A 25,292-nucleotide genomic window follows, 5' to 3' on the forward strand; every position below is an offset into this window, starting at 1 on the left:
GCGTACGTGTGTGTGAGTGCGTGCATGTGTGCGTGCGTGTGCGAGTGCGTGTGAGTGAGTGTGTGTGAGTGCGTGTGCGTGCATGCGTGCGTGTGTGTGCGTGCGTGCATGTGTGCGTGCGTGTGTGAGTGCGTGTGAGTGAGTGTGTGTGAGTGCGTGTGCGTGCATGCGTGCGTGTGTGTGCGTGCGTGTGAGTGTGCGTGCGTGCGTGTGAGTGCGTGTGCATACATGCGTGCATGTGTGCGTGTGTGTGAGTGCGTGTGCGCCTTCTAAGTCGACTCAGCCTCAAATAAGTACCTGGTGCGGTGTGTAAACATCGCCACTGGGGAGACAAAGGCGGCCGGGCGTGGTGCTGGCCACCCACCCCCTCGTGTGCCGTGCCGGCCTTCATAGGTGCCGCTACTCGCTAACAGCACTTGCGACCGCATGCAAGTCTAACTGATATTGTTAACTCTCAAAGCTGGAATTTAGGCACATCAAGTGCACAATTGGTGGTGACTGGGCCTGAGACAATAAACTCACGACAGTTGAGAATCATATCTAATCACAACTCAGTCTATGTGAGTCTATGGGTCTCTGTGTGAGTCTATGGGTCTCTGTCTTAGTCTATGGGTCTCTGTGTGAGTCTATGGGTCTGTATGAGTCTATGGGTCTCTGTCTGAGTCTATGGGTCTCTGTCTTAGTCTATGGGTCTCTGTGTGAGTCTATGGGTCTGTGTGAGTCGATGGGTCTCTGTGTGAGTCTATGGGTATCTGTGTGAGTCTATGGGTCTCTGTGTGAGTCTATGGGTCTGTGTGAGTCGATGGGTCTCTGTGTGAGTCTATGGGTATCTGTGTGAGTCTATGGGTCTCTGTGTGAGTCTATGGGTCTCTGTGTGAGTCTATGGGTCTGTGTGAGTCAATGGGTTACTGTGTGAGTATGGGTCTATGTAAGTCTGGGTCTTTGAGTGTCTAGGTCTATGAGAGTCTATGGGTCTGTATGAGTCTAAGGGTCTCTGTGTGAGCCTATGGGTCTCTGTGTGAGTCTATGGGTCTCTCTGTGAGTCTATGGGTATCTGTGTGAGTATGGGTCTCTGTGTGAGTCTATGGGTCTGTATTAGTCTATGGGTCTCTGTGTGAGTCTATGGGTCTCTGTGTGAGTATATGAGTCTCTGTGTGCGTCTATGGGTCTCTGTGTGAGTCTATGAGTCTGTGTGAGTCTATGAGTCTCTGTCTGAGTCTGTGGGTCTCTGTGTGAATCTATGGGTCTGTCTGAGTCTATGGGTCTCTCTGTGAGTCTATGGGTCTCTGTGTGAGTCTGTGGGTCTCTGTGTGAGTCTATGGGTCTGTCTGAGTCTGTGGGTCTCTGTGTGAGTCTATGGGTCTGTCTGAGTCTATGGGTCTCTGTGTGAGTCTATGAGTCTCTGTCTGAGTCTATGGGTCTGTATTAGTCTATGGGTCTCTGTGTGAGTCTATGAGTCTCTGTGTGAGTCTATGGGTCTCTGTCTGAGTCTATGGGTCTCTGTGTGAGTCTATGGGTCTCTCTGTTAGTCTATGGGTCTCTGTATGAGTCTATGGGTCTCTGTCTGAGTCTATGGGTCTCTGTGTGAGTCTATGGGTCTGTCTGAGTCTATGGGTCTCTGTGTGAGTCTATGGGTCTCTGTCTGAGTCTATGGGTATCTGTGTGAGTCTATGGGTCTCTCTGTGAGTCTATGGGTCTCTCTGTGAGTCTATGGGTCTCTGTCTGAGTCTATGGGTCTGTATTAGTCTAACCACAGAATGCGTCTGGAACCCGGATCGGAACCCAGCCTCTCAGCGGTGCCTGATCAGCGTCTCTGACCTCTGAGCTACCCAGCCACCTCTGATGATTGTATTTTTTTTTAGCGCGCTATTTGGATGTTATCACTGATGGTATCCTGACTGAGTCGCCTTTCTGTCTGCAGCTGTCACGGTCTGGCAGTGTGTCAGCTACCGATCAAGAAATAGCCTGCGGGTCTTCGTAATTCACCCATACATTTTGATACTGTATAAGTTAAATATATATATTTTTCCAGGGGATAATATTTGACATCCTATAGTATGTATTTATAACTGCTTTCACACCGTACGTACCCGACCGTGCTATGTTGAGTCTATGGGTAGTGTTGAGTCTATGGGCAGTGTTGAGTCTATGGGCAGTGTTGAGTCTATGGGTAGTGTTGAGTCTATGGGCAGTGTTAGTCTATGGGCAGTATTGAATCTATGGGCAGTGTTGAGTCTATGGGCAGTGTTGAGTATATGGGCGGTGTTAGTCTATGGGCAGTGTTGAGTCTATGGGCAGTGTTGAGTCTATGGGCAGTGTTGAGTCTATGGTGAAGTGTTGAGTCTATGGGCAGTGTTAGTCTATGGGCAGTGTTGAGTCTATGGGCAGTGTTAGTCTATGGGCAGTGTTAGTCTATGGGCAGTGTTGAGTCTATGGGCAGTGTTGAGTCTATGGGCAGTGTTAGTCTATGGGCAGTGTTAGTCTATGGGCAGTGTTGAGTCTATGGGCAGTGTTGAGTCTATGGACAGTGTTAGTCTATGGGCAGTGTTAGTCTATGGGCAGTGTTGAGTCTATGGGCAGTGTTGAGTCTATGGGCAGTGTTAGTCTATGGGCAGTGTGAGTCTATGGGCAGTGTGAGTCTATGGGCAGTGTGAGTCTATGGGCAGTGTTGAGTCTATGGGCAGTGTTAGTCTATGGACAGTGTTTAGTCTATGGGCAGTGTTGAGTCTATGGGTAGTGTTGAGTCTATGGGCAGTGTTGAGTCTATGGGCGGTGTTTAGTCTATGGGTAGTGTTGAGTCTATGGGTAGTGTTGAGTCTATGGGCAGTGTTGAGTCTATGGGCAGTGTTGAGTCTATGGGCAGTGTTAGTCTATGGGCAGTGTTGAGTCTATGGGCAGTGTTGAGTCTATTGGCAGTGTTAGTCTATGGACAGTGTTTAGTCTATGGGCAGTGTTGAGTCTATGGGCAGTGTTAGTCTATGGGCAGTGTTGAGTCTATGGGCAGTGTTAGTCTATAGACAGTGTTTAGTCTATGGGCAGTGTTAGTCTATGGGCAGTGTTAGTCTATGGGCAGTGTTGAGTCTATGGGCAGTGTTGAGTCTATGGGCAGTGTTAGTCTATGGGCAGTGTTGAGTCTATGGGCAGTGTTGAGTCTATGGGTAGTGTTGAGTCTATGGGCAGTGTTGAGCCTATGGGCGGTGTTAGTCTATGGGCAGTGTTGAGTCTATGGGCAGTGTTGAGTCTATGGGCAGTGTTAGTCTATGGGCAGTGTTGAGTCTATGGGTAGTGTTGAGTCTATGGGCAGTGTTGAGTCTATGGGTAGTGTTGAGTCTATGGGTAGTGTTGAGTCTATGGGCAGTGTTGAGTCTATGGGTAGTGTTGAGTCTATGGGCAGTGTTGAGTCTATGGGCAGTGTTGAGTCTATGGGTAATGTTGAGTCTATGGGCAGTGTTGAGTCTATGGACAGTGTTTAGTCTATGGGCAGTGTTGAGTCTATGGGTAGTGTTGAGTCTATGGGCAGTGTTGAGTCTATGGGCAGTGTTGAGTCTATGGGCAGTGTTGAGCCTATGGGTAGTGTTGAGTCTATGGGCAGTGTTGAGTCTATTGGCAGTGTTGAGTCTATGGGCAGTGCTGAGTCTATGGGCAGTGTTGAGTCTATGGGTAGTGCTGAGTCTATGGGCAGTGTTGAGTCTATGGGCAGTGTTCAGTCTATGGACAGTATGTACGTTGAACTTCTTTATCACCGTACGTAGCCAACCGCACGAATCGGAGGTGTCATTTCATCAAATAAAATTTATCTCGTGAGATTGTTGTTGCCAACTTACGGGGCAATGCGTTAACCAGAGCCCCGCGTGTTCACTGCGCCGTTCGCTCGCCAAGCCCTATCATACCTCCTGGGCCGATAAAATGAGCACCACTTTGTTTGTTAAGTAAACATCGGTATTATCATATATATGGAATAACCCCTGTCATAGGAACGTGGAATTTCCACCACGAGCTCACGTCTGTAAGCGGGAGATGCGAGTTACAATCCTGGTTTGGAGGGATCAGACTCATCACCATCATACCTCCTGGGCCGATAAAATGAGCACCACTTTGTTTGTTAAGTAAACATCGGTATTATCATATATATGGAATAACCCCTGTCATAGGAACGTGGAATTTCCACCAGGAGCTCACGTCTGTAAGCAGGAGATGCGAGTTACAATCTCGTTCCGGAGGGGTTAGACTCATTCCCATCATACCTCCTGGGCCGATAAAATTAGCACCACTTTGTTTGTCAAGTAAACAGCGGTATTATCCTATTTATGGAATAAGACCCGTCATAGGAACGTGGAATTTCCACCACGAGCTCACGCCTGTAAGCGGGAGATGCGAGTTACAATCCACCACTTTGTTTGTCAAGTAAACATCGGTATTATCCTATTTATGGAATAACCCCCATCATAGGAACGTGGAATTTCCACCACGACCTCACGTCTGGAAGCAGGAGATGCTAGTTACAATCCTGGTTGGGAGGGGTCAGACTCATCCCCATCATACCTCCTGGGCCGATAAAATGAGCACCACTTTGTTTGTCAAGTAAACAGCGGTATTATCCTATTTATGGAATAACACCCGTCATAGGAACGTGGAATTTCCACCACGAGCTCACGTCTGTAAGCGGGAGATGCGAGTTACAATCCTGGTTGGGAGGGGTCAGACTCATCCCCATCATACCTCCTGGGTCAATAAAATCGGCGCCACTCTGTAAAATAAACAGCGGTTTTAGCCTACGTATGGACTAACTCCTGTCATAGGAACGTGGAATTTCCACCACGAGCTCAAGGTCTGTTAGCGGGGAGTTGAGCACCGATGCATCAGCGCTCGTTTGAGCAGAAAATCACTTTGGGCTATTGACTTTTCGGAAGCTTGTGTGTTCGTCTGTGAATAAATGTGTAAGTATCCACCGACGGTGAAACTGTTCGTGAGTTAATTTGAGACTGTTCGTCTGGAAACATTCTCAGGCTAAAATGTTATCAGGGCCCCCGCGGTGTGTACGGGTGCAGTCTCTAACTTTCCTTCACTGCGCCTCTCTCTCTTTCTCTCTGTACACGACCGGGTGTAAAGTTCTCGCCACGAATTAACCGCAAAAACTCGGTGGTCTCGTCAAGGACAGTAAAGCATCATCATGCCAACTCCGACTTTTTGCTCAGCTATCAAACAAAGACGGTGGCCACCGCTGCATCGAGCCGCGGTTCTGTGGCCGTCTGGAACGCTTTTCCTTCCGATATTAGAAAGCCACTAGGAGCTATGCACTTTTAAATAATTATCGAGATTTAGAAACTAATTCAAGCAGCCGTCCTCAGGTGAAGAACAGGTCTGTCGGAAAGACAGCGTCGTTCAGACGCTGGGCCGATAAACGGCTGCTTGCGTTGTGGCCGAAACATTGTGAGAATTGTATTTTATTATGTTTTATTATTTTATTATTTCCCTTCTACGTGACTTTACCGAAAGAACCAAGAAGATTTTAAGCTTTCGTGACTGCAGGAATCCATACTCTTTGGTTCTTTCGGTAAAGTCACGTGGGTAGAAAATAAAATAAATCACGACGTTCCGGGTGCAACACAAGCATCCGTCGTCATGACTGTTTCTGTGTTTAGTTTGTTATCCTTCCCCCGCAACTCCGATTAGCGCGGTTTCGCTACGGACGGCAGTGTGCGAAAGAAGTTCAACGCACGTACGTTTTGCAATCCTCAACTGCTACTCAATCTGTCCGGCCTCACTCTCGCTCTGCTATGAAGAAGAGCCTTTACCGGTAACTTTGCCTATTATAGATTTATATTTTTACGCGCTTTAATTTAACTCACTCTGTCTGTTGTTGTTGTTGTCGTTGTCGTATCCTCAAATCTTGTAACTCAATTTTAACCCACTTGCCAATGTGGTATCGACTGCAAACTTGGTATACTTATGTCATACTGATGACAATAGTATATTCTATCATTTAAAAAAATGTAAACACTATTTTTACACGCTTTCTATTAACTCACTCTGTTGTTGTCGTATTTTAAAAATCTTGTAACTCAATTTTAACCCACTTGCCAATGTGGTATCGACTGCAAACTTGGTATACGTATGTCATACTGATGACAATACCATATCCGATCATAAAAAATAAATAAAAACATTTTAAACTATGTTTTTACACGCTTTCTATGAACTCACTCTGTCTGTTGTTATTGTATCCTCAAATATTGTAACTCAATTTTAACCCACTTCCCAATGTGGTATCGACTGCAAACTTGGTATACTTATGTCATACTGATGACAACACTATATTCTATAAATTTAAAAATATTTTTTTTTTTTAAACATTCAGTTTTATATGTTATGTTTCGGCTTGGGTCTAATCGTCCACGCTCAACTGACGTTGGCTGTAAATCACCACAGTCCTTTACGCTATGGCAAGTTTCGGGGCCACTTCCTGAAGTCGTGGAGTTCTGCCATTACGAGTACGGTACATTTCATTAAAGCGTGTTTTTAAAAAAGTATTTTAAATGTATTACTTATCATTTCCTATGAGAGCAGCATTATTTTTTTAACTCCGTACTACCATGACAACGAGTTAGGTGTTCGCTAACAGCCCTTGGCCCCCAGCGGTGCTGCGAGCCTAAGGCCAGACTGGACCTTGAAACACTCGGCTGTTCTCAAAGACGCGGGAGTTGACGTCTCAGTCGTGCCTCGGATCTCGGCGTCGGATTCGCGGGAAAAACTCCTGAGCGTGGCTGGCTGGAGCCGCTGGAACCCGCTGGGGCCCTCTGGGATCCTCTGGAATCCGCTGGGACCCACTGACACCCACTGACACCCACTGACACCCGCTGGAATCCGCTGGAACCCACTGACACCCATTGGCACCCACTGGCACCCGCTGGGACCCACTGACACCCACTGACACCCACTGACACCCACTGGGACCCACTGACACCCACTGTGCCGTTTGGGGCACTCGCCTCTTTGTCGACGTGCGGGCAGGAGCACGCGTCAGTCCGTTCCCGCAGCTGCTTAAGGAGCCCGGAGATCCGATGCGACTGAGCGTTGCTGGCTGCAACCTGCACGCAGAGTGCACACGTTTGGAGGAAAGGCGAGGGTTTGACTCCTGCAGCAGGGGATGTCTGCGCATGGATCAAGCGTAGATCAAGCACGGCTATGATAGTTTGAATACCTGTGTGTATGTGTTCGAGCATGGATCAAGCATGGGTCAAGCATGGCTAACACATTGTCCTGCGGAGGGAGCTGGTAGGAACGTTGGGTTGCTCGGTCAGTGGCCTGCAGGGTCAACGGCGGCATGGTGTATTCCGCAAATATGCCCGACTGTGAGGGCGGGCACAAGCCGGCGTGAGTAGGTTAAACGTTGAGTTTTGTAAGGGCACCACGGGGTGACCAGCCCCTCCCCTCCCACCCCCCACCCAACCCCACCCTCCCCACCCAGCCCCTCCCCACCCTCCCCACCCAGCCCCTCCCCACCCTCCCCTCGCCACCCAGCCCCACCCCTCCCATTTTTGGATGCACGACGGACGGACGGACACAATAATCCCCTGTGGGCTGGTGGAACCAGGTGGTTCCTACCAGTATTATATTTTGAATACCTGTGTGTATGTGTTCTAACATGGATCGAGCATGGATCAAGCTTTGTATCGTTAAAGATCGGTCGATCCCCGTTTAATCGAGCATTGCATCGTTAAAAACACGTCAATTCCCGTTCCAGCATTCCTTATATGGGCAAAATCATGCCCAATTACTCCATGTATGGGCCTAAAGCATTCACATAATGTATCATTCACTCTGTCGCGGATTCATTTGATCCTGTTATAGCGCTCTCTCTCTCTCTTCCACGATGTTCCTCCGGCTCGTGTAGCGTAGCCGCTGACGGGCTTGAACGGCTTTTCCTTTTTTTTAAATCCTTTATATTCAGTTCACTTGCTTGCTTGCTTGCGCGCTTACGACCGTGCAAATATTTCAGTCGTTTTTTAACCCACTTCCCGTGATCCAATCGAGCTGACATTTTGCACACACACTCGTTGTGCGTGACAATTCATTTTCGTGAAAAAAAATTCCAAAATTTTCCACTTTTTATGAAAATTTTTTTTTTTATAAATCCTTTATATTAAGTTCGCTTGCTTGCTTGCTTGCGCGCTTACGACCTTGCAAATCTTTCGGTCGTTTTTAACCCACTTCCCGTGATCCAATCGAGCTGACATTTTGCACACAGACTCGTTGTGCGTGACAATTTATTTTCGTGAAAAAAAATTTCCAACATTTTCCACTTTTTAGGAAAAAAAAATTTCACTAACACAATCATATATTTTTCCTAAACACAGAAAATTATTCAACAAAACAACAAAAATGTACAATGTAAACAATCATACAAAAACTAAAAACCTTATAATCCTTATATACGACTTTCCTTATATTTAATTTAAAATACCAATGTGATAAAAATGAAACTCTTACTCAAGAAAAACAGAAATGAATAATAAAATAAAACCGATGCCACGCATATAAAGGATTTATAGTGAAAAACTTTGTTTTTACGGGTTAATTTTTCTCCCCTTGCCCATTCCTCCATGTCACCCGGAGGCTGTTGTGACACGCACCGATGCCTGGCCCTCGCCGAGGGCGATGTGTGCGTGTAAAAATTAACCCGTAAAAACAAAGTTTTTCACTATAAATCCTTTATATGCGTGTTCAAGGGGCCACAACCCAGCCCACATTGGTCTTTGAAATGGGCGGCTAGAGTCCTCTCGTCCTCTGGCTTCAGATGGCTGCCACCTATGGGTCAGATGATTGCCTGCCACCATTAAGCAATTGGTAATTAAATATAAAAAAATTTTTACATAAAAAGTGTAAAATTTTGAAAAAAATTTTCACGAAAATAAATTGTCACGCACAACGAGTCTGTGTGCTAAATGTCAGCTCGATTGGATCACGGGAAGTGGGTTAAAAAACGACCGAAAGATTTGCACGGTCATAAGCGCGCGCGCAAGCAAGCAAGCAAGTGAACTTAATATAAAGGATTTAAAAATGACGACCGACTGACAGTCGCGTTTATGATGATAACGTTCACATCTTCACGTTGCGTCGTTCGCGCCGGGAACTTTGCACACCTCGCAAACGCTGCGGTGGATTTTGCGACGAGCCTGGGGTCTGCCTGCCGATGATCAAATCGCCTGCAATGTGCCCATTCCCCATCAGATCTCAGAAGCATTACGACTACGTGCGTGTGTGTAGAAGCACACAGTCGCGCATCCCCCGTGTCAACGCCTCCCGTTGTATTTGCCTGGTTATTCCCCGTAATCATTAGGCGCTCATTCTCCACTCTCATTAAGCCTCTGCTAGAATGCCCTCCCTCCCCTCCCCTCCCTCCCTCCCTTCCACCCGCCCCCCTCCCCATCCGAGTTCGATTCCTACTCACGGCCAACACCAGTGACGATTATCTGAACCGGTCCTGGGCTTCCCCTAGGTCGACTCAGCCTCAAATGACTACCTGGGGAGACAAAGGCGGCCGGTGCCCGGTGCTGGCCACCCACCCCCATCGTGCACCTTACCCGCTAACAGCACTTGCTCCAGCTGCCTGTTAAGAGGCTACGAGGGGGATCTTTGTCTTTGGGTTCACTCCGCGTGCATGTAAACACACACACACACACAGCGCCTCATTCTCTGTGTAAACCTCTCTCAGATTTGATTTGCCTCTCATTAAGCCTCTGCCCGAATGCCCCCCTCCCCACCGCTCCCTCCTCCCCTCCCTCCCCCCATTCCCATTCATTACACCTTAATTGGAGGCCGAGCTTGCTTTGTGCCACTGCTGTTGCAGATGAACGCACCTTGACTCCCCGCAGTGTAAATAATGACGGCGTGAACCCGCGACACCACGCCGCCTCGGTGTCGCGGGTTGTGATCGTGGCGGCGGAGGTGATGACGGTGGTGATTGTGGTGGCGGCGGTGGTGGTGATCGTGACGGTGGTGACGATGATGGTAGTGATGGTGGCAATTATCGTGGTGGTGGTGGTGGTGGTGGTGGTGGCGGTGATCGCGGGATCGTGGTGATGATGGCCGTGGCGGTGGCGATCGTGGTGGTGGGAGTAGTGATGATGATGATGGTAGTGATGGTGATGATCATCGTGGTTGTGGTGGTGGTGGCGGTGATCGCGGGATGGTGGGAGTAGTGGTGATGATGATGATGATGGTCGTGATAGCGGTGATCTTGGTGGCTGTGGTGATGGTGGTGATGATGGTAGTGATGGTGGTGATCATCGTGGTGGTGGTGGTGGTGGCAATGGAGGTGGTGATCATGACGGTGGTGATGAAGGTCGTGATGGTGGTGATCATGGTGGTGGTGCTGCTGGTGTTGATGATGGTCGTGATGGCGGTGATCATGGTGGCTTTGCTGCTGGTGGTGATGATGGTAACGATGGTGGTGATCATCGTGGTGGTGGTGGTGGTGATGGTAGTGATGGCGGTGATCATGGTGGCTTTGCTGCTGGCGGTGATGAAGGTCATGATGGTGGTGATCATCGTGGTGGTGGTGGTGGTGGTGATGATGGTAACGATGATAACGATGGTGGTGATCATGGTGGTGGTGCTGCTGGTGTTGATGATGGTCGTGATGGCGGTGATCATCGTGGTGGTGGTGGTGGTGGTGGTGGCAATGGAGGTGGTGATCATGACGGTGGTGATGAAGGTCGTGATGGTGGTGATCATGGTGGTGGTGGTGGTGATGATGGTAACGATGATAACGATGGTGGTGATCATGGTGGTGGTGCTGCTGGTGTTGATGATGGTCGTGATGGCGGTGATCATGGTGGTGGTGGTGGTGATGATGGTAACGATGATAACGATGGTGGTGATCATGACGGCGGTTGAGTTGGCATTCGGCTCACCTCCGCTTTGATTCTGACTTGCGCGCCGGTGAGACCGCGTTGGATCTTCTCCAGGATCACCAGGTCGGACATCATGACCCTGAACTTGACCTCGAATTTCCCCACAATCGCGGCGGTCTGCGGAGATATCCCACAAGGCGAGACATAAATCATGGCTACAGTGAATAGTGGATGCCCATTACAGTATATTAGGAGTCTGCGTATATCTCTGCCTCCCTCCCCTGTGGTCGCGTGGATTTGTCTCACATTTAGAATCAACGGCACGCGTCTTAAGAGTATTTGGCAGCTATAAATTTCCACGTGATGATATGCCACTTCGTTGCACAATCATTTGTAACAGGGGATGCCCATTCAGTATATTAGGAGTCTGCGTATCTCTCACTCTCCCCTGTGGTCGCGTGGATTTGTCTCAGGGTCGCCCGGGTTTTCCCTCCACAATTAGAATCAACGGCACGCGTCTTAAGAGTATTTGGCAGCTATAAATTTCTACGTGATGATAAGCCACTTCGTTGCACGATCATTTGTAACAGGGGATGCCCATTACAGTATATTTGGAGTCGGTGCGTGTCTCTCTCTCCCCTGTGGTCGCGTGGATTTGTCTTAGGGTCGTTCGGTTTTTTCCCTCCACATTTAGAATCAACGACACGCGTTTTAGAGTATTTGGAAGCGTATTATCAAATAAATACAATTACAATTCCTTATATGGGAAGCAAATACCAATGAATACCAACTGAATGATTACCAATCTATAGAATTACAATACCCTCCCCCTCTTTGCCTCGAATCACTGCACCAGATTTAATTGAACTGAATGATGACGTCACCCTGATGCTGCTGCTGATGCTCTAATTAAGACCGGGAGCAACAGGAGAGCTTCACCATTCTTGCCCGATGAAGCTGATTGTAATTATCAGCGAAACGTCGTACTACTCAAATTTCAAAATGCTGTTGATTCTCTCTTCAGCACACCGGTGGGCTAAAGAAGTCAATTAATTTGTCCTTTGAAAACGTGACACATTTTTTTACTGTTTGGCCGTGTCGGGTGGTGGAGGGTTACGACACATTTATAAATAACGCGATCTGACCCAAAAACCTTCATTATGAATAATATTGGTCGCGAAAGCCTGCTACGTGTTAAAATATTTGGCTGCTATACAATTCCACGTGATGATGACGATGAGAAGCCACTTCGTTGGGCTATCATTTGTGGCCAGGTCGCTTCTGAAAAAGAGCTACGAGGGTCAGTGGACCTTTAATCTGGTAAAATAAAAGCTAGATTATTTATAGATTTCATTTTTATTATTCCGCATTTTTTTTACTCAGGAGAGCCTGACTGATTCTCAAGTCTCTTTTTAAATCCTTTATATTAAGTTCACTTGCTTGCTTGCTTGCGCGCTTACGACCGTGCAAATCTTTCGGTCGTTTTTTAGCCCACTTCCCGTGATCCAATCGAGCTGACATTTTGCACACAGACTCGTTGTGCGTGACAATTTATTTTCGTGAAAATTTTTTTCCAAAATTTTACACTGTTTAGGGAAAAATAAATTTCACTAACACAATCATATATTTTTCCTAAACACAGAAAATTATTCAAGAAAACAACAAAAATGTACAATATAAACAATCATACAAAAACTGAAAACCTTATAATCCTTATATACGACTTTCCTTATATTTAATTTAAAATACCAATGTGATAAAAATGAAACTCTTACTCAAGAAAAACAGAAATGAATAATAAAATAAAACCAATGCCACGCATATAAAGGATTTATAGTGAAAAACTTTGTTTTTACGGGTTAATTTTTTCCGTTTGCACCTCCCAAGAATTCGCGATGCTTCTGCTGCTGCTGTTGCTGCGTGATCGCTATTGAGCAATGTGCAGCTATTAGTTTCAAATGCCTGCACAGAGGGGATGGTTTTGGCTGATGCCAGTTCCGCTGTGTGTGTGTGTTTTGACACAGCGGGAGGCACAGGTGGTGGTACATCGGCCAGTCATCTCAGTCGGTCAACCCACGGCGCCTGCTGGGTCTGTCCCGTGACCTCCTGCCAGCGGGCGTTCGACACTTCATGTGCCAAGAAAGTGCACATAGCCTGGCACAAGCGCCGTGGTGATGTCACCGCGACACGTAGTGGCGAATGGCGGTTGTTGTTGTTGTTGTTTTTTTTATCGACGGGAAGGGAGCCGGAGAACACATAGGAATCTTCTTGGTTCTTTCGGTAAAGTCACGTAGAAGGGAAGTAATAAAATAATAAAAATAAAACATAATAACATAATTCTCACGACGTTTCGGCCACAACGCAAGCAGCCGTCCTCAGGTGGAGAACAGGTCCGTCAAGTAGACAGAGAAGATGAATCCCTGCAGTCACGAAAGCTTTAAATCGAAACACGTAGGAAACCCACGCAGAACCGCGGCGGCGAGAGCGACGGAACACGCAAACCTCCACGCACACAGAGAGAGAGATGCGTTCTGAGTCGGGAATCGAACCTAGACCCTTTTTGCGTGTCACCACCGCCTTAAAGCCGCTAAGTAAGGCACGCGCACACACACACACACACACGCAGAGCGAACCAATGTCTTAAATTACCAAAATTACCGATCGGATTTATCACAGTGCTACAGTCGTGCATCTCGACCATTATATATCAGAGCCCTTGGTGAGTGCGGGGGGTGTGGGGGCGGTGGTGGGGGGCGGTGGTGGTGGGGCACTGTGGTGGTGGGGGGGCCCCTCAAGATCCGAGGGGCTGGGCTGCCGTTCGTAAGGATCGTCGATTCGTTCCGGCATTGCGATCGTTGTACTGGGCACTACGATCGCTTCCTGAATGAGCACGTATGCACGTTGAACTTCTTTCGCACCGTGCGTAGCCAACCTTGCTAATCGGAGGTGCAGTGTTGAGTCTGTGGGCGGTGTTGAGTCTGTGGGCGGTGTTGAGTCTGTGGGCGGTGTTGAGTCTGTGGGCGGTGTTGAGTCTGTGGGCGGTGTTGAGTCTGTGGGCGGTGTTGAGTCTGTGGGCAGTGTTGAGTCTGTGGGCGGTGTTGAGTCTGTGGGCGGTGTTGAGTCTGTGGGCAGTGTTGAGTCTATGGGTAGTGTGAGTCTATGGGTAATGTTGAGTCTATGGGCAGTGTTGAGTCTATGGGCAGTGTTGAGTCTATGGGCAGTGTTGAGTCTATGGGCAGTGTTAGTCTATGGGCAGTGTTGAGTCTATGGTGCAGTGTTGAGTCTATGGACAGTGTTGAGTCTATGGGCGGTGTTGAATCTATGGGTGGTGTTGAGTCTATGGGTGGTGTTGAGTTTATGGGCAGTGTTGAGTCTATGGGCAGTGTTGAGTCTATGGGTAGTGTTGAGTCTATGGGCAGTGTTGAGTCTATGGGCAGTGTTAAACTATGGGCAGTGTTGAGTCTATGGTGCAGTGTTGAGTCTATGGACAGTGTTGAGTCTATGGACAGTGTTGAGTCTATGGACAGTGTTGAGTCTATGGGCAGTGTTGAGTCTATGGGTAATGTTGAGTCTATGGGCAGTGTTGAGTCTATGGGCAGTGTTAGTCTATGGGCAGTGTTGAGTCTATAGGCAGTGTTAGTCTATGGGCAGTGTTGAGTCTATGGTGCAGTGTTGAGTCTATGGACAGTGTTGAGTCTATGGGCGGTGTTGAGTCTATGGGTGGTGTTGAGTCTATGGGTGGTGTTGAGTTTATGGGCAGTGTTGAGTCTATGGGCAGTGTTGAGTCTATGCGTAGTGATGAGTCTATGGGCAGTGTTGAGTCTATGGGCAGTGTTGAGTCTATGGGCAGTGTTGAGTTTGTGGGCAGTGTTGAGTCTATGGGCAGTGTTAGTCTATGGGCAGTGTTGAGTCTATAGGCAGTGTTAGTCTATGGGCAGTGTTGAGTCTATGGTGCAGTGTTGAGTCTATGGGCAGTGTTGAGTCTATGGGCAGTGTTGAGTCTATGGTGCAGTGTTGAGTCTATGGGCAGTGTTGAGTCTATGCGTAGTGATGAGTCTATGCGTAGTGATGAGTCTATGGGCAGTGTTGAGTCTATGGGTAGTGTTGAGTCTATGGGCAGTGTTGAGTTTGTGGGCAGTGTTGAGTCTATGGGCAGTGTTAGTCTATGGGCAGTGTTGAGTCTATGGGCAGTGTTGAGTCTATAGGCAGTGTTAGTCTATGGGCAGTGTTGAGTCTATGGTGCAGTGTTGAGTCTATGGGCAGTGTTGAGTCTATGGGTAGTGTTGAGTCTATGGGCAGTGTTGAGTCTATGGGCAGTGTTGAGTCTATGGGTAGTGTTGAGTCTATGGGCAGTGTTGAGTCTATGGGCAGTGTTGAGTCTATGGGCAGTGTTGAGTCTATGGGCAGTGTTGAGTCTATGGGCAGTGTTGAGTCTATGGGCAGTGTTGAGTCTATGGGCAGTGTTGAGTTTATGGGCAGTGTTGAGTCTATGGGCAGTGTTGAGTCTATGGGTAGTGTTGAGTCTATGGGCAGTGTTGAGTCTATGTGCAGTATGTATGTTGAACCTCTTTCGCACCATACGTAGCCATCCGTGCTAAACGGAGTTGCAGGGGGGGAGCTAAAGACAACGAACTAAACGCAAATGACAGAAATCATTATCGTCGTCATAATCATCATCATCATTATCGTCGTCGTCATCACGATGGATCGTCGTCATCACGATGATCGTCATCATCGTGGCTGTCATCCGTTGAGCAATAACACCTTGACATGTAGAGGACCGCAGAACTTGGAAGAGCGCGGGGGCGGCGGGTTAATTTGGCTCACCCCCGCCTCTCTCTCTGTCTTCACGAGCGAGCGGGTGCCGTTGCAAGTTGCAATTATCCTTGTAGTAGTGTTATAAAGCTCGTTCAGGCGACTTCTGGAATCTGTCTTTTGTTCAAATTGTATACAGCTTTTCCTTCATGCTGCTGACAGGCAGCGCGAGAGGGACAGATAGACAGAGAGACGCACGTAGCCACGTGGCAACCCGGAGCCCCGCTCCCGCGTGGCCCCCTTCCTCCGTTCGTTCCCGTTCTGACCACGTGTCGTTCGTCTCCACCCCTATTTAATACCCGGGTCACGTGGTACGTTTCCACCAATCCTGGTTAGCCTCCATGGAATATTCCAGGCTCCCTCGTAAGCTGCCGGGACCACGCCTCTGACTAATCTCCCCATTGGCTGTGGCTAAAGCCAGCAGGGCCAATCATCTACTTACAGCTGTCACCTTTCCATTACGTCAGGGCCACGCCCCCTAGGCTTCCCCCCATTGGCTATAAACCAGGACCGGCAGAGCCAATCATCATGACGAGTTGTGATACGTCATTGAGCCGGACATATCCTCACATTACAGTAGTAATAATAATCATCATCATTATTTTATCATCGTCGTCATCGTCGTCATCGTCGTCACCGCGGCTTCACCTGCTCCATGCGCTTGGAGCCGAGGCCCTCCAAGCTGGCTGCACTCTGCCCCTCGGCCCCGTCGATTTGCCTCGACAGCTTCTCCAGCCGCTTGCGGAATGCCTCGATCTCCTCCGGGGAGAAGTTGCCACCCTCCGAAAACAACCTGGAAGGGACGAGCGCGCGCACACACACGCGCACACACACGCGCACACACGCACACGCGCACACACACGCACACACACGCGCACACACACGCGCACACACACGCACGCACACACACGCACACACACACGCACACAGAGTTCTGTGTTATAACGATGCACATTTCGCGTTATAATGGCGCAAGTTCTGCGCTATAACGATGCACATTTCGCGTTATAATGGCGAGCGTTCCGCGTCATAACGATGCACATCCCGCGTTCTACCGGGAGAGAGAGAGACACACAATTTCCAAATATACAGCAGCAGGCGTCACGACCTCCTGTATACAGGGAGAGGCAGTTAACATCTCCTGGCCACCGTGGCGCCCGTATCGTCAGTCTCCCGGCCATGAGTAGCAGCACCTACTTGAAGGAGCGCATGAACTTGGCGTTGGATCCGCGCAGTTGAGCCACCGTGTCCTCGAGCTGCTTGCGAAACTTGCGTAGGGAGGAGCGCACGGCCTCCGTGTGTGCCTCCGTGTCTCCCTTCAGGGCCTCGTTCAGCTTCTGCAGCCTGTGCGGGGGGTGGGGGGGAGATTGAGAGGTGGCCTTCGTGATGTCGGTGAGTGGGTCGGTGAGTGGGTCGGTGAGTGGGTTGGTGAGTGGGTCGGTGAGTGGTTGGGTGAGTGGGCCGGTGAGTGGGTGAGTGAGTGGGTCGGTGAGTGGGTGGGTGAGTGGGTCGGTGAGTGGGTGGGTGAGTGGGTGAGTGAGTGGGTCGGTGAGTGGATCGGTGAGTGGGTCGGTGAGTAGGTCGGTGAGTGGGTGGATGAGTGGGTCGGTGAGTGGGTTGGTGAGTGAATGAGTGAGCGGATGGGTGAGCGAGTCGGTGAGCGGATGGGTGAGTGGGTCGGTGAGTGGGTCGGTGAGTGGGTGGGTGAGTGGGTCAGTGAGTGGGTGGGTGAGTGGGTGGGTGGGTGAGTGGGTGGGTGAGTGGGTGGGTGAGTGGGTCGGTGAGTGGGTGGGTGAGTGGGTGGGTGGGTGAGTGGGTGGGTGAGTGGGTCGGTGAGTGGGTGGATGAGTGGGTGGGTGAGTGGGTGATTGAGTGGGTGGGTGAGTGGGTGGGTGGGTGAGTGGGTGGGTGAGTGGGTCGGTGAGTGGGTCGGTGAGTGGGTGGGTGAGTGGGTCAGTGAGTGGGTGGGTGAGTGGGTGGGTGGGTGAGTGGGTGGGTGAGTGGGTGGGTGAGTGGGTCGGTGAGTGGGTGGGTGAGTGGGTCAGTGAGTGGGTGGGTGAGTGGGTGGGTGGGTGAGTGGGTGGGTGAGTGGGTGGGTGAGTGGGTCGGTGAGTGGGTGGGTGAGTGGGTGGGTGGGTGAGTGGGTGGGTGAGTGGGTCGGTGAGTGGGTGGATGAGTGGGTGGGTGAGTGGGTGATTGAGTGGGTGGGTGAGTGGGTGGGTGGGTGAGTGGGTGGGTGAGTGGGTCGGTGAGTGGGTCGGTGAGTGGGTGGGTGAGTGGGTCAGTGAGTGGGTGGGTGAGTGGGTGGGTGGGTGAGTGGGTGGGTGAGTGGGTGGGTGAGTGGGTCGGTGAGTGGGTGGGTGAGTGGGTGGGTGGGTGAGTGGGTGGGTGAGTGGGTCGGTGAGTGGGTGGATGAGTGGGTGGGTGAGTGGGTGATTGAGTGGGTGGGTGAGTGGGTCAGTAACAGGTTGAGTGAGTGGGGATAGCCTTTACAGACTGTTGGGGCAAGTGCGGTTAGCGAGCACCTATGAAGGCCGGCACGGCACACGAGGGGGTGGGTGCCCAGCACCACGCCCCAGCCGCCTTTGTCTCCCAAGTGGTGATGTTTACACACCGCAAAAGGTACTAATTTGAGGCCCAGGACCAGTTCCAATGTTCGTTACTGGTGTTGGCCGTGAGCGGGAATCAAACTTGGTCGCTCCTCACCCATTTCCCCTCAACAACAGGAGTTGGGGACGATGCCAACCCCAGCCGCAAGCGACGATAAAATTCTCGCTTGCAACTTTCATCAGCTAGCTGAGACCAGGCCACTATGGGTTTGAATGGGGTCATGGGTGTACACCAACCACAGGAGTGGAAGAATAGCAGGCGCATCTTACAGATGACAAGTCAATGGTCAGTGGGCAGATCAGCTCCACGGTAGGTCCTGGTGTCAAGGATATGAGCATGCATCCGCTGTTCCGTCACTATGTAGTCCAGCAGATATTCTTGCTTGGACCCGGCATGCATCCATGATGTTGTGTGGATGTGCCGATGCCGGAACAGCGTGTTGGTAATTACAAGCCCATGGGCTGCACAAAAATCTAGCAGCCTCCTACCGTTGTTATTGAGCTGATCTGGCCCATGCCTTCCAATCACTCCAGACCAGGTTCCAGCATCATGACCAACTCGGGCATTGAAGTCGCCCAACAAGATGACTCTATCCCAAGGGGCCACGTTAGCTAGCACCTGTGATAGGAGGTCATCGAAGCTATCTGACTCATCGGCCTTGCCTACATCCCTCCACGGATATTCGTCTTGGGTGGGGGCATAAGTAACCACGACCACCACTCCTCGCCTCTGGTTGATGGGAAGGCGAGCCCAAAATAGCCTGGGGCTTACAGCTTCCCACACAAAACCGCCACGCTCCCACACCCCCTTTATTCTTTTGTTCAGAAGAAGAGCCACTCCCTGTTGTTTGGCAGTCTCCTGCCCCGAGTAGAGGACTGTCCACCCATCATGGTGGCAGGAGCCAGAGCCGGTCCACCGGACCTCCTGAATGCCACAGAGATCCAGGCGGTACCGGTCCAGCTCCCGACAGAGGAGTGGCAGCCTCTCCACCAACAGTGAGCGTTCGAACATTCCACGTGGCCATCTGTAGTGGCTTTTCGTTGTTTCTGGAGGAGCCCCGAGGGTAAAGATTCAATCTCCTGGCTCCGCCAAATGGGGTTTGGCCAGGAGACGTCATAGACGCCTGCCCCCCCGGGGCCTCTGGCACAAGCTTATTAGTTAGATATTTCAGTCGTTGTTTAGTGGTCATTTATTGAAAGGTGGAGGGGTTACCAGCCCCTCGCACCGGTCCGGAGCCCCCGTTTAGCCACTGTGGTGGTCACAGACGCCATGAGGGGAGAGGCAAATCGGAATTGGCCCTCCCCCCCACAGCACTGTCCACGACAGCGTTGCCCCCCACACACACACGCGGGCACACGCACACACACCGCCGTGCCCGCACGGAGGGACCAACCTGTCGGGTTTGCTGGCGCGCGCGAATCCCTCGTCATGGCCGGTGACCCTGGCCTGGAACTGGCGCGCCAGCTCGTCGTGCCGAGCGTCGAGCAGGGCCACGCCGTCACGCAAGCCGTTCAGCGCTCTCCCCACCGACGCGCAGTGCCGCTCCACCTCCTCCCCGTGCCCCCTCAGCTCCGCTGGACGGCACGGAACGCGCCACGCGCAACAACGAGCGAAAGAAATCAAACTCCGTCTACTTTTTTTTTCCACTTCCGTACCCGAGCTGTGCCGGTGGGGGGATGGGTGGGGGGGTCAGTGAAGCGCCGGGTCTAGGAGCATGGCCTACGTGATCCACCGCACAACAACGCATGGAGGTGACGCGGTGATGCTTTGTTGATTTTCGTGGGGGGTGATGCAGTGACGGAGACCGTCTCAACTGCTGCACATTGACTGTGGGGGGGGGTGATGCAGTGACGTAGACCGTCCCTACTGCTGCACTTTGACTGGGGAGGCGGTGATGCAGTGACGTAGACCGTCCCTACTGCTGCACTTTGACTGGGGGGGGGGGGGGGTGATGCAGTGACGTAGACCGTCCCTACTGCTTTACTTTGACTGGGAGGGGGGGGGGGGGTGATGCAGTGACGTAGACCGTCCCTCCTGCTGCACACCAACCGGGTGTGGGGGGTGCGTGGTGCGGCACTAACCGGCGCGTGCCTGCTTCACGTCGCGCCGCACGCGGGAGGCTCGGGGCCCGTGCAGGTGCAGCCGCAGCTGCAGCTCCGCCTGCAGCTCCTCCTTCTGCGCCTCGGCGACGGCGCGCGCTCGCTCCTCCGCGGAGGAGCGCCACAGGCTCGCGTGCTCGCCAAACTCCCAGCCCAGCCTGCACGTGTGTGACAGCGTGCGCGTGCGTGCGTGTGTGTGCACGTGTGTGTGCGTGTTTGTGTGTGCGTGTGTATGCGCGTGTGTGTGTGCGTGCGTGTGTGCACGCGTATGTGTGTGCGCGTGTGTGAGCATGTGTGTGTATATGTGCGTGTGTGTGTGCGTGTGTGCGCGTGTGTGTGCGCGTATATGTGTGCGTGTGTGTGCGCGTATGTGTGTGTGCATGTGTGTTTGCGTGTGTGCGCATGTGTGTGTGGGTGTTTGTGTGTGTGTGTGCGGGGAGCAGTAGTGTAGCGGTTAGCACCATCGTATCGTTCGTATCACTCCGTCTCTCACAATATCGTTCGTATCAGTCCGTCTTTCACAGTATCGTGCGTATCACTCCGTCTCTCACAGTATCGTTCGTATCACTCCGTCTCTAACAATATCGTTCCGTCTCTCACAATATCGTTCGTATCAGTCCGTCTTTCACAGTATCGTGCGTATCACTCCGTCTCGCGCCATCCCACAGGACGCCTTATCGCCTTTGTCATTATTCTGAGCAGGTTAGGAGCCACAGAGGGGCACAAGTTAATCCACTCGGCGCGGAGTCAGAACCGCGCGGGAGACGAAACGCTGACCTGCAAATCAAAATATGAAAGACGTAATGCCACGGGGGGGGGGGGGGGGGCCCTCCTCCCCCCCCCTTTTCTTTTTCCGAGATGAGAAAGCGAGGGGGGGGGCAGGGACATCGGGGGACACAAAGGCCCCGGTGATAGACGTCGGTTGTTGGAGGCACAATTTCAGAATGTCTGGCTCTGAAAGCACTCTGATATTTAGGATATAATGCTAAGGCGTAAGCCATATATATGCCAACTTGTTCTCTCAAATGTCATCGTGTGTGTGTGTGCGTGCGGGCGGGTGGTTCAGAGGTGGGGAGCGGTGGTGTAGCGATTTGCGCTACGCTGCGCTACCAAGCCAGCGACCCGAATTCGATTCCTGCTCACGGCCAACACCGGTGGCGATTATCTGAAGCGGTCGCGGGCCTCCCCTAGGTCGACTCAGCCTCAAATGAGTACCTGGTGCGGTGTGTAAAACATTGCCACGAGGGAGACAAAGGCCTTCATAGGTGCTACTCGCAAACAGCACCTGCCCCAACAGTCTGTTCAGGCTACACGGGGGATCTTCGTTTTTGTTTGTGCTTCAGAGAGCTAACGTTAGGTAAAGTCACGTAGGTGAAAATAAAAATAAAATAAAAAAATGTATGAAAACTAAATTAAATCACGACGTTTCGGAAGCAACACAAGCCTCCGTCATCAGCTAGGACAGCCACAGCAAGAAATAATTTACACGTTGTGGCCGAAACGTCGTGAGAATTGTTTTGTTATGTTTTATTTTTATTATTTTATTATTTCCATTCTACGTGACTTTACCGAAAGAACCAAGAAGATTCACAATCTGAGTACGACGTTTCGCCAGTAATTACAACCAGCTTCATCAGGTAACAGCCTTATGAAGCACCGGTTAGTGCTGTACTGTGACGAATTGCCCACGTTCTGTTTACGTGACAAACCTTACTAATTGGCCGTGTCGGGAGGTGTGCGGGTTTAACGACACATTGATATATTTAAGCGACCTGACCCAAAAACAACATCTTTCGGTCTTAAAAAAATATACTGACGTGACCTAACCCCACCCCCCCACCGCCAACAAAAAAATAACAACAACCTCCATTATGCATAATATCGGTCGCGAAATCCTGCCACTGCGTTTTAAACAGAACTATCGTTTGCAGCCTGAGTGTACGGCCCCCTTTGGAGCACACTTGCAGGATCATTACCAGGCCTGCCACGGCACGGACAACCGCTATTTGCCTGTCCCCAAGCTCCCCCAAATCGTGGTTGTATATTGTGTAAACACTAATGAAGGCCGAAATTAATTGAGCTTTCGCTCCGATAATTTGGGGGTGGACGGGTCGGCGGGCGAGGCCGGCGGGCGGGGGGGGGTGGCCCTCACCAATGTGAGCGAGAGTTACGGCCCCCTGGCTGACGGTAGGAATTGTGGGTAGCCAGGGAGAGAGAGGAGAGGTGGTGGTGGGGGGGGCATCGTGAATGAATTTACCACCGCTGTCTCGCGTCCACACTCAGCCTCCAATTAAGGTGTAATGAATGGGGGGGGAGGGAGGGGAGGAGGGAGCGGTGGGGAGGGGGGCATTCGGGCAGAGGCTTAATGAGAGGCAAATCAAATCTGAGAGAGGTTTACACAGAGAATGAGGCGCTGTGTGTGTGTGTGTGTTTACATGCACGCGGAGTGAACCCAAAGACAAAGATCCCCCTCGTAGCCTCTTAACAGGCAGCTGGAGCAAGTGCTGTTAGCGACCACCTATTACGGTCGGGAAGGCGCACGACGGGGGTGGGTGACCAGCACCGGGCACAGGCCGCCTTTGTCTCCCCAGGTAGTCATTTGAGGCTGAGTCGACCTGGGGGAAGCCCAGGACCGGTTCAGATAATCGTCACTGGTGTTGGCCGTGAGCAGGAATCGAACTCGCGTCGCCGGGTTCGTAGTGCTGCACGCTAACCACTGCGCCACCGCTCCCCGCACTGCTACCACACAACAACAACAACCGCCGTTCGCCACTAAGTGGCGTTGACGTTACCACGGCGCTTGTGCCAGGCCATGTGCACCTTGAGACCACGTTAAGTGGCAGGAGGTCACGGGGTAGACCCAGGTGCCACGGGTCGACTGACTGAGATGACTGGCTAATGCACCACCTGTGCCCCCTACTGTGCTTTAGCTACCCGGCACTCCACTCGTTGTTGTGAGCATCGCTCCTCCACCCTCCATTGTTGTTGGAGGGTGACTGCCTCCAACTGCCCAGTAGCGTCCTTCACGAGCCTCCTCCACAGAGGCCGATCTTGACACCGCTGGTACCAGTCTACTCAGCTCCACATCCTCCTGTACCACATCACACCACGTGAAGTTTCAAACGCCCGCTGGCAAGAGGTCACGGGACAGACCCAGCAGGTGCCACGGGTCGACTGACTGAGATGAGTGGCCGATGCACCATCTGTGCCCGCTACGCCGCTCCGCTCGTTGTTGTGAGCGTCGCTCCTCTGCCCCCTGTTGTTGTTGGAGGGCGACTGCCTCCAACTGCCCAGTAGCAGCAGCGTCCTTCACGAGCCTCCTAAACAGCGGCTGACACAGCTGGTATCGTCGGCAATTACCACTCAGCTCCACATCCTCCCATACCGCACCAGTCAATATCTTCTCCAACCCGCGGCGTGCCCGTTTTGCCCCCTCTATGCGGCCAAACAAAAGCTGTTTAGGCATGCGGTGGCTGGGCATGCGGGCTACATGACCCAACCAACGTAGCCTTGCCTGCCGGAGGAGCTCACCGATGGGACTTTGTCCAGATCTTTCAAGGATTTGTGAGCTCCTCACACAATCCAGCCTGGTTAAACCCAGGATGGATCGTAGGCAGGCCAGCCTGAATGTTTCTACCCGGCGCAGATGTTCCATTAGAGGGGTCCATGTTTCACAAGCGTAGCGAAGGGAAGGCATGACTGTGGCCGAGAAGACCTGAAGCTTCGTGCGGAGCGACAGGCCAGGTAGCTTCCACACAGCATTGCACATCCGATAAAAAGATAATGCCGCCCGACTGATTCGGAGTGAGACCTCTGCTGTCAAACCGGAGCCAGTCATAAGCACACTACCCAGGTATGTAAACCTCTCCACTCTCTCCATAACTGCTCCATCACCAATGGGGAGCTGAGGGGGTGGAGTGTTTGGTGGCACAAAATACCGAGGCAGGTGGAAAGTTTAGGTGGGGCACACTCCAGGTTCAGCAGCTGAGCCTCCAACTGCCACACACACGCTCACACACACTGCTGCCACACACTGCACACACACACACTGCTGCCACACACCGCACACACTGCTGCCACACACACACACACTGCTGCACACACACACACACTACTGCACACACACACACTGCTGCCACACACACACACTGCTGCCACGCACACACACACACTACTGCACACATACACACACTGCTGCCACACACACGCGTACACACACACTGCTGCCACACACTGCACATACACACACTGCTGACACACATACATACTGCTGCAACACACTGCACACACACACACTGCTGACACACACACACACTGCTGCAACACACTGCACACACACACTGCTGACACACACACTGCTGACACACGTACGCGCAAACACACACACACTGCTGACACACACATGCGTACACACACTGTTGACACACACTGCACACACACACTGCTGACACACACACACACTGCTGCAACACACTGCACACACACACTGCTGACACACACACTGCTGACACACGTACGCGCAAACACACACACACTGCTGACACACACATGCGTACACACACTGTTGACACACACTGCACACATACACACTGCTGGCACACACACACACTGCTGACACACACTACACACACACACTACTGCACACACACACACTGCTGCCACAGACACACTGCTGACACACGCACGCGCACACACACACACGCGTACACACACTGCTGCCACACACTGCACACACACACTGCTGACGCACACAGACACACTACTGCACACACACACACACACTGCTGCCACACACAGACTACTGCACACACACATACACTGCTGACACACACACGCGTACACACACTGCTGGCGCACACACACACACACTGCTGACACACACACACTACTGCACACACACATACCCTGCTGA

General features: G+C 51.4%; 1 protein-coding gene across 2 annotated transcripts in view; it reads right to left on the bottom strand.

Moving 5' to 3' along the window:
* The window catches only part of CCDC180 (coiled-coil domain containing 180), a 96,143-nt gene that overhangs the window by 36,195 nt on the left and 34,656 nt on the right, over positions 1-25,292 (bottom strand). For both annotated transcript variants that reach the window (XM_078881307.1, XM_078881306.1), the window contains exons 20-25: positions 20,363-20,538; positions 19,675-19,855; positions 16,869-17,015; positions 16,320-16,464; positions 10,917-11,033; positions 6,990-7,088 (exon numbers count right to left, since the gene is read on the bottom strand). In XM_078881307.1, the coding sequence (XP_078737433.1) occupies positions 6,990-7,088; positions 10,917-11,033; positions 16,320-16,464; positions 16,869-17,015; positions 19,675-19,855; positions 20,363-20,538 (865 nt within the window). The remainder of the gene's footprint in view (positions 1-6,989; positions 7,089-10,916; positions 11,034-16,319; positions 16,465-16,868; positions 17,016-19,674; positions 19,856-20,362; positions 20,539-25,292) is intronic.

This window comes from Lampetra fluviatilis, chromosome 61, assembly GCF_964198595.1.
Source record: "Lampetra fluviatilis chromosome 61, kcLamFluv1.1, whole genome shotgun sequence".
Lineage (NCBI taxonomy): Eukaryota > Metazoa > Chordata > Hyperoartia > Petromyzontiformes > Petromyzontidae > Lampetra > Lampetra fluviatilis.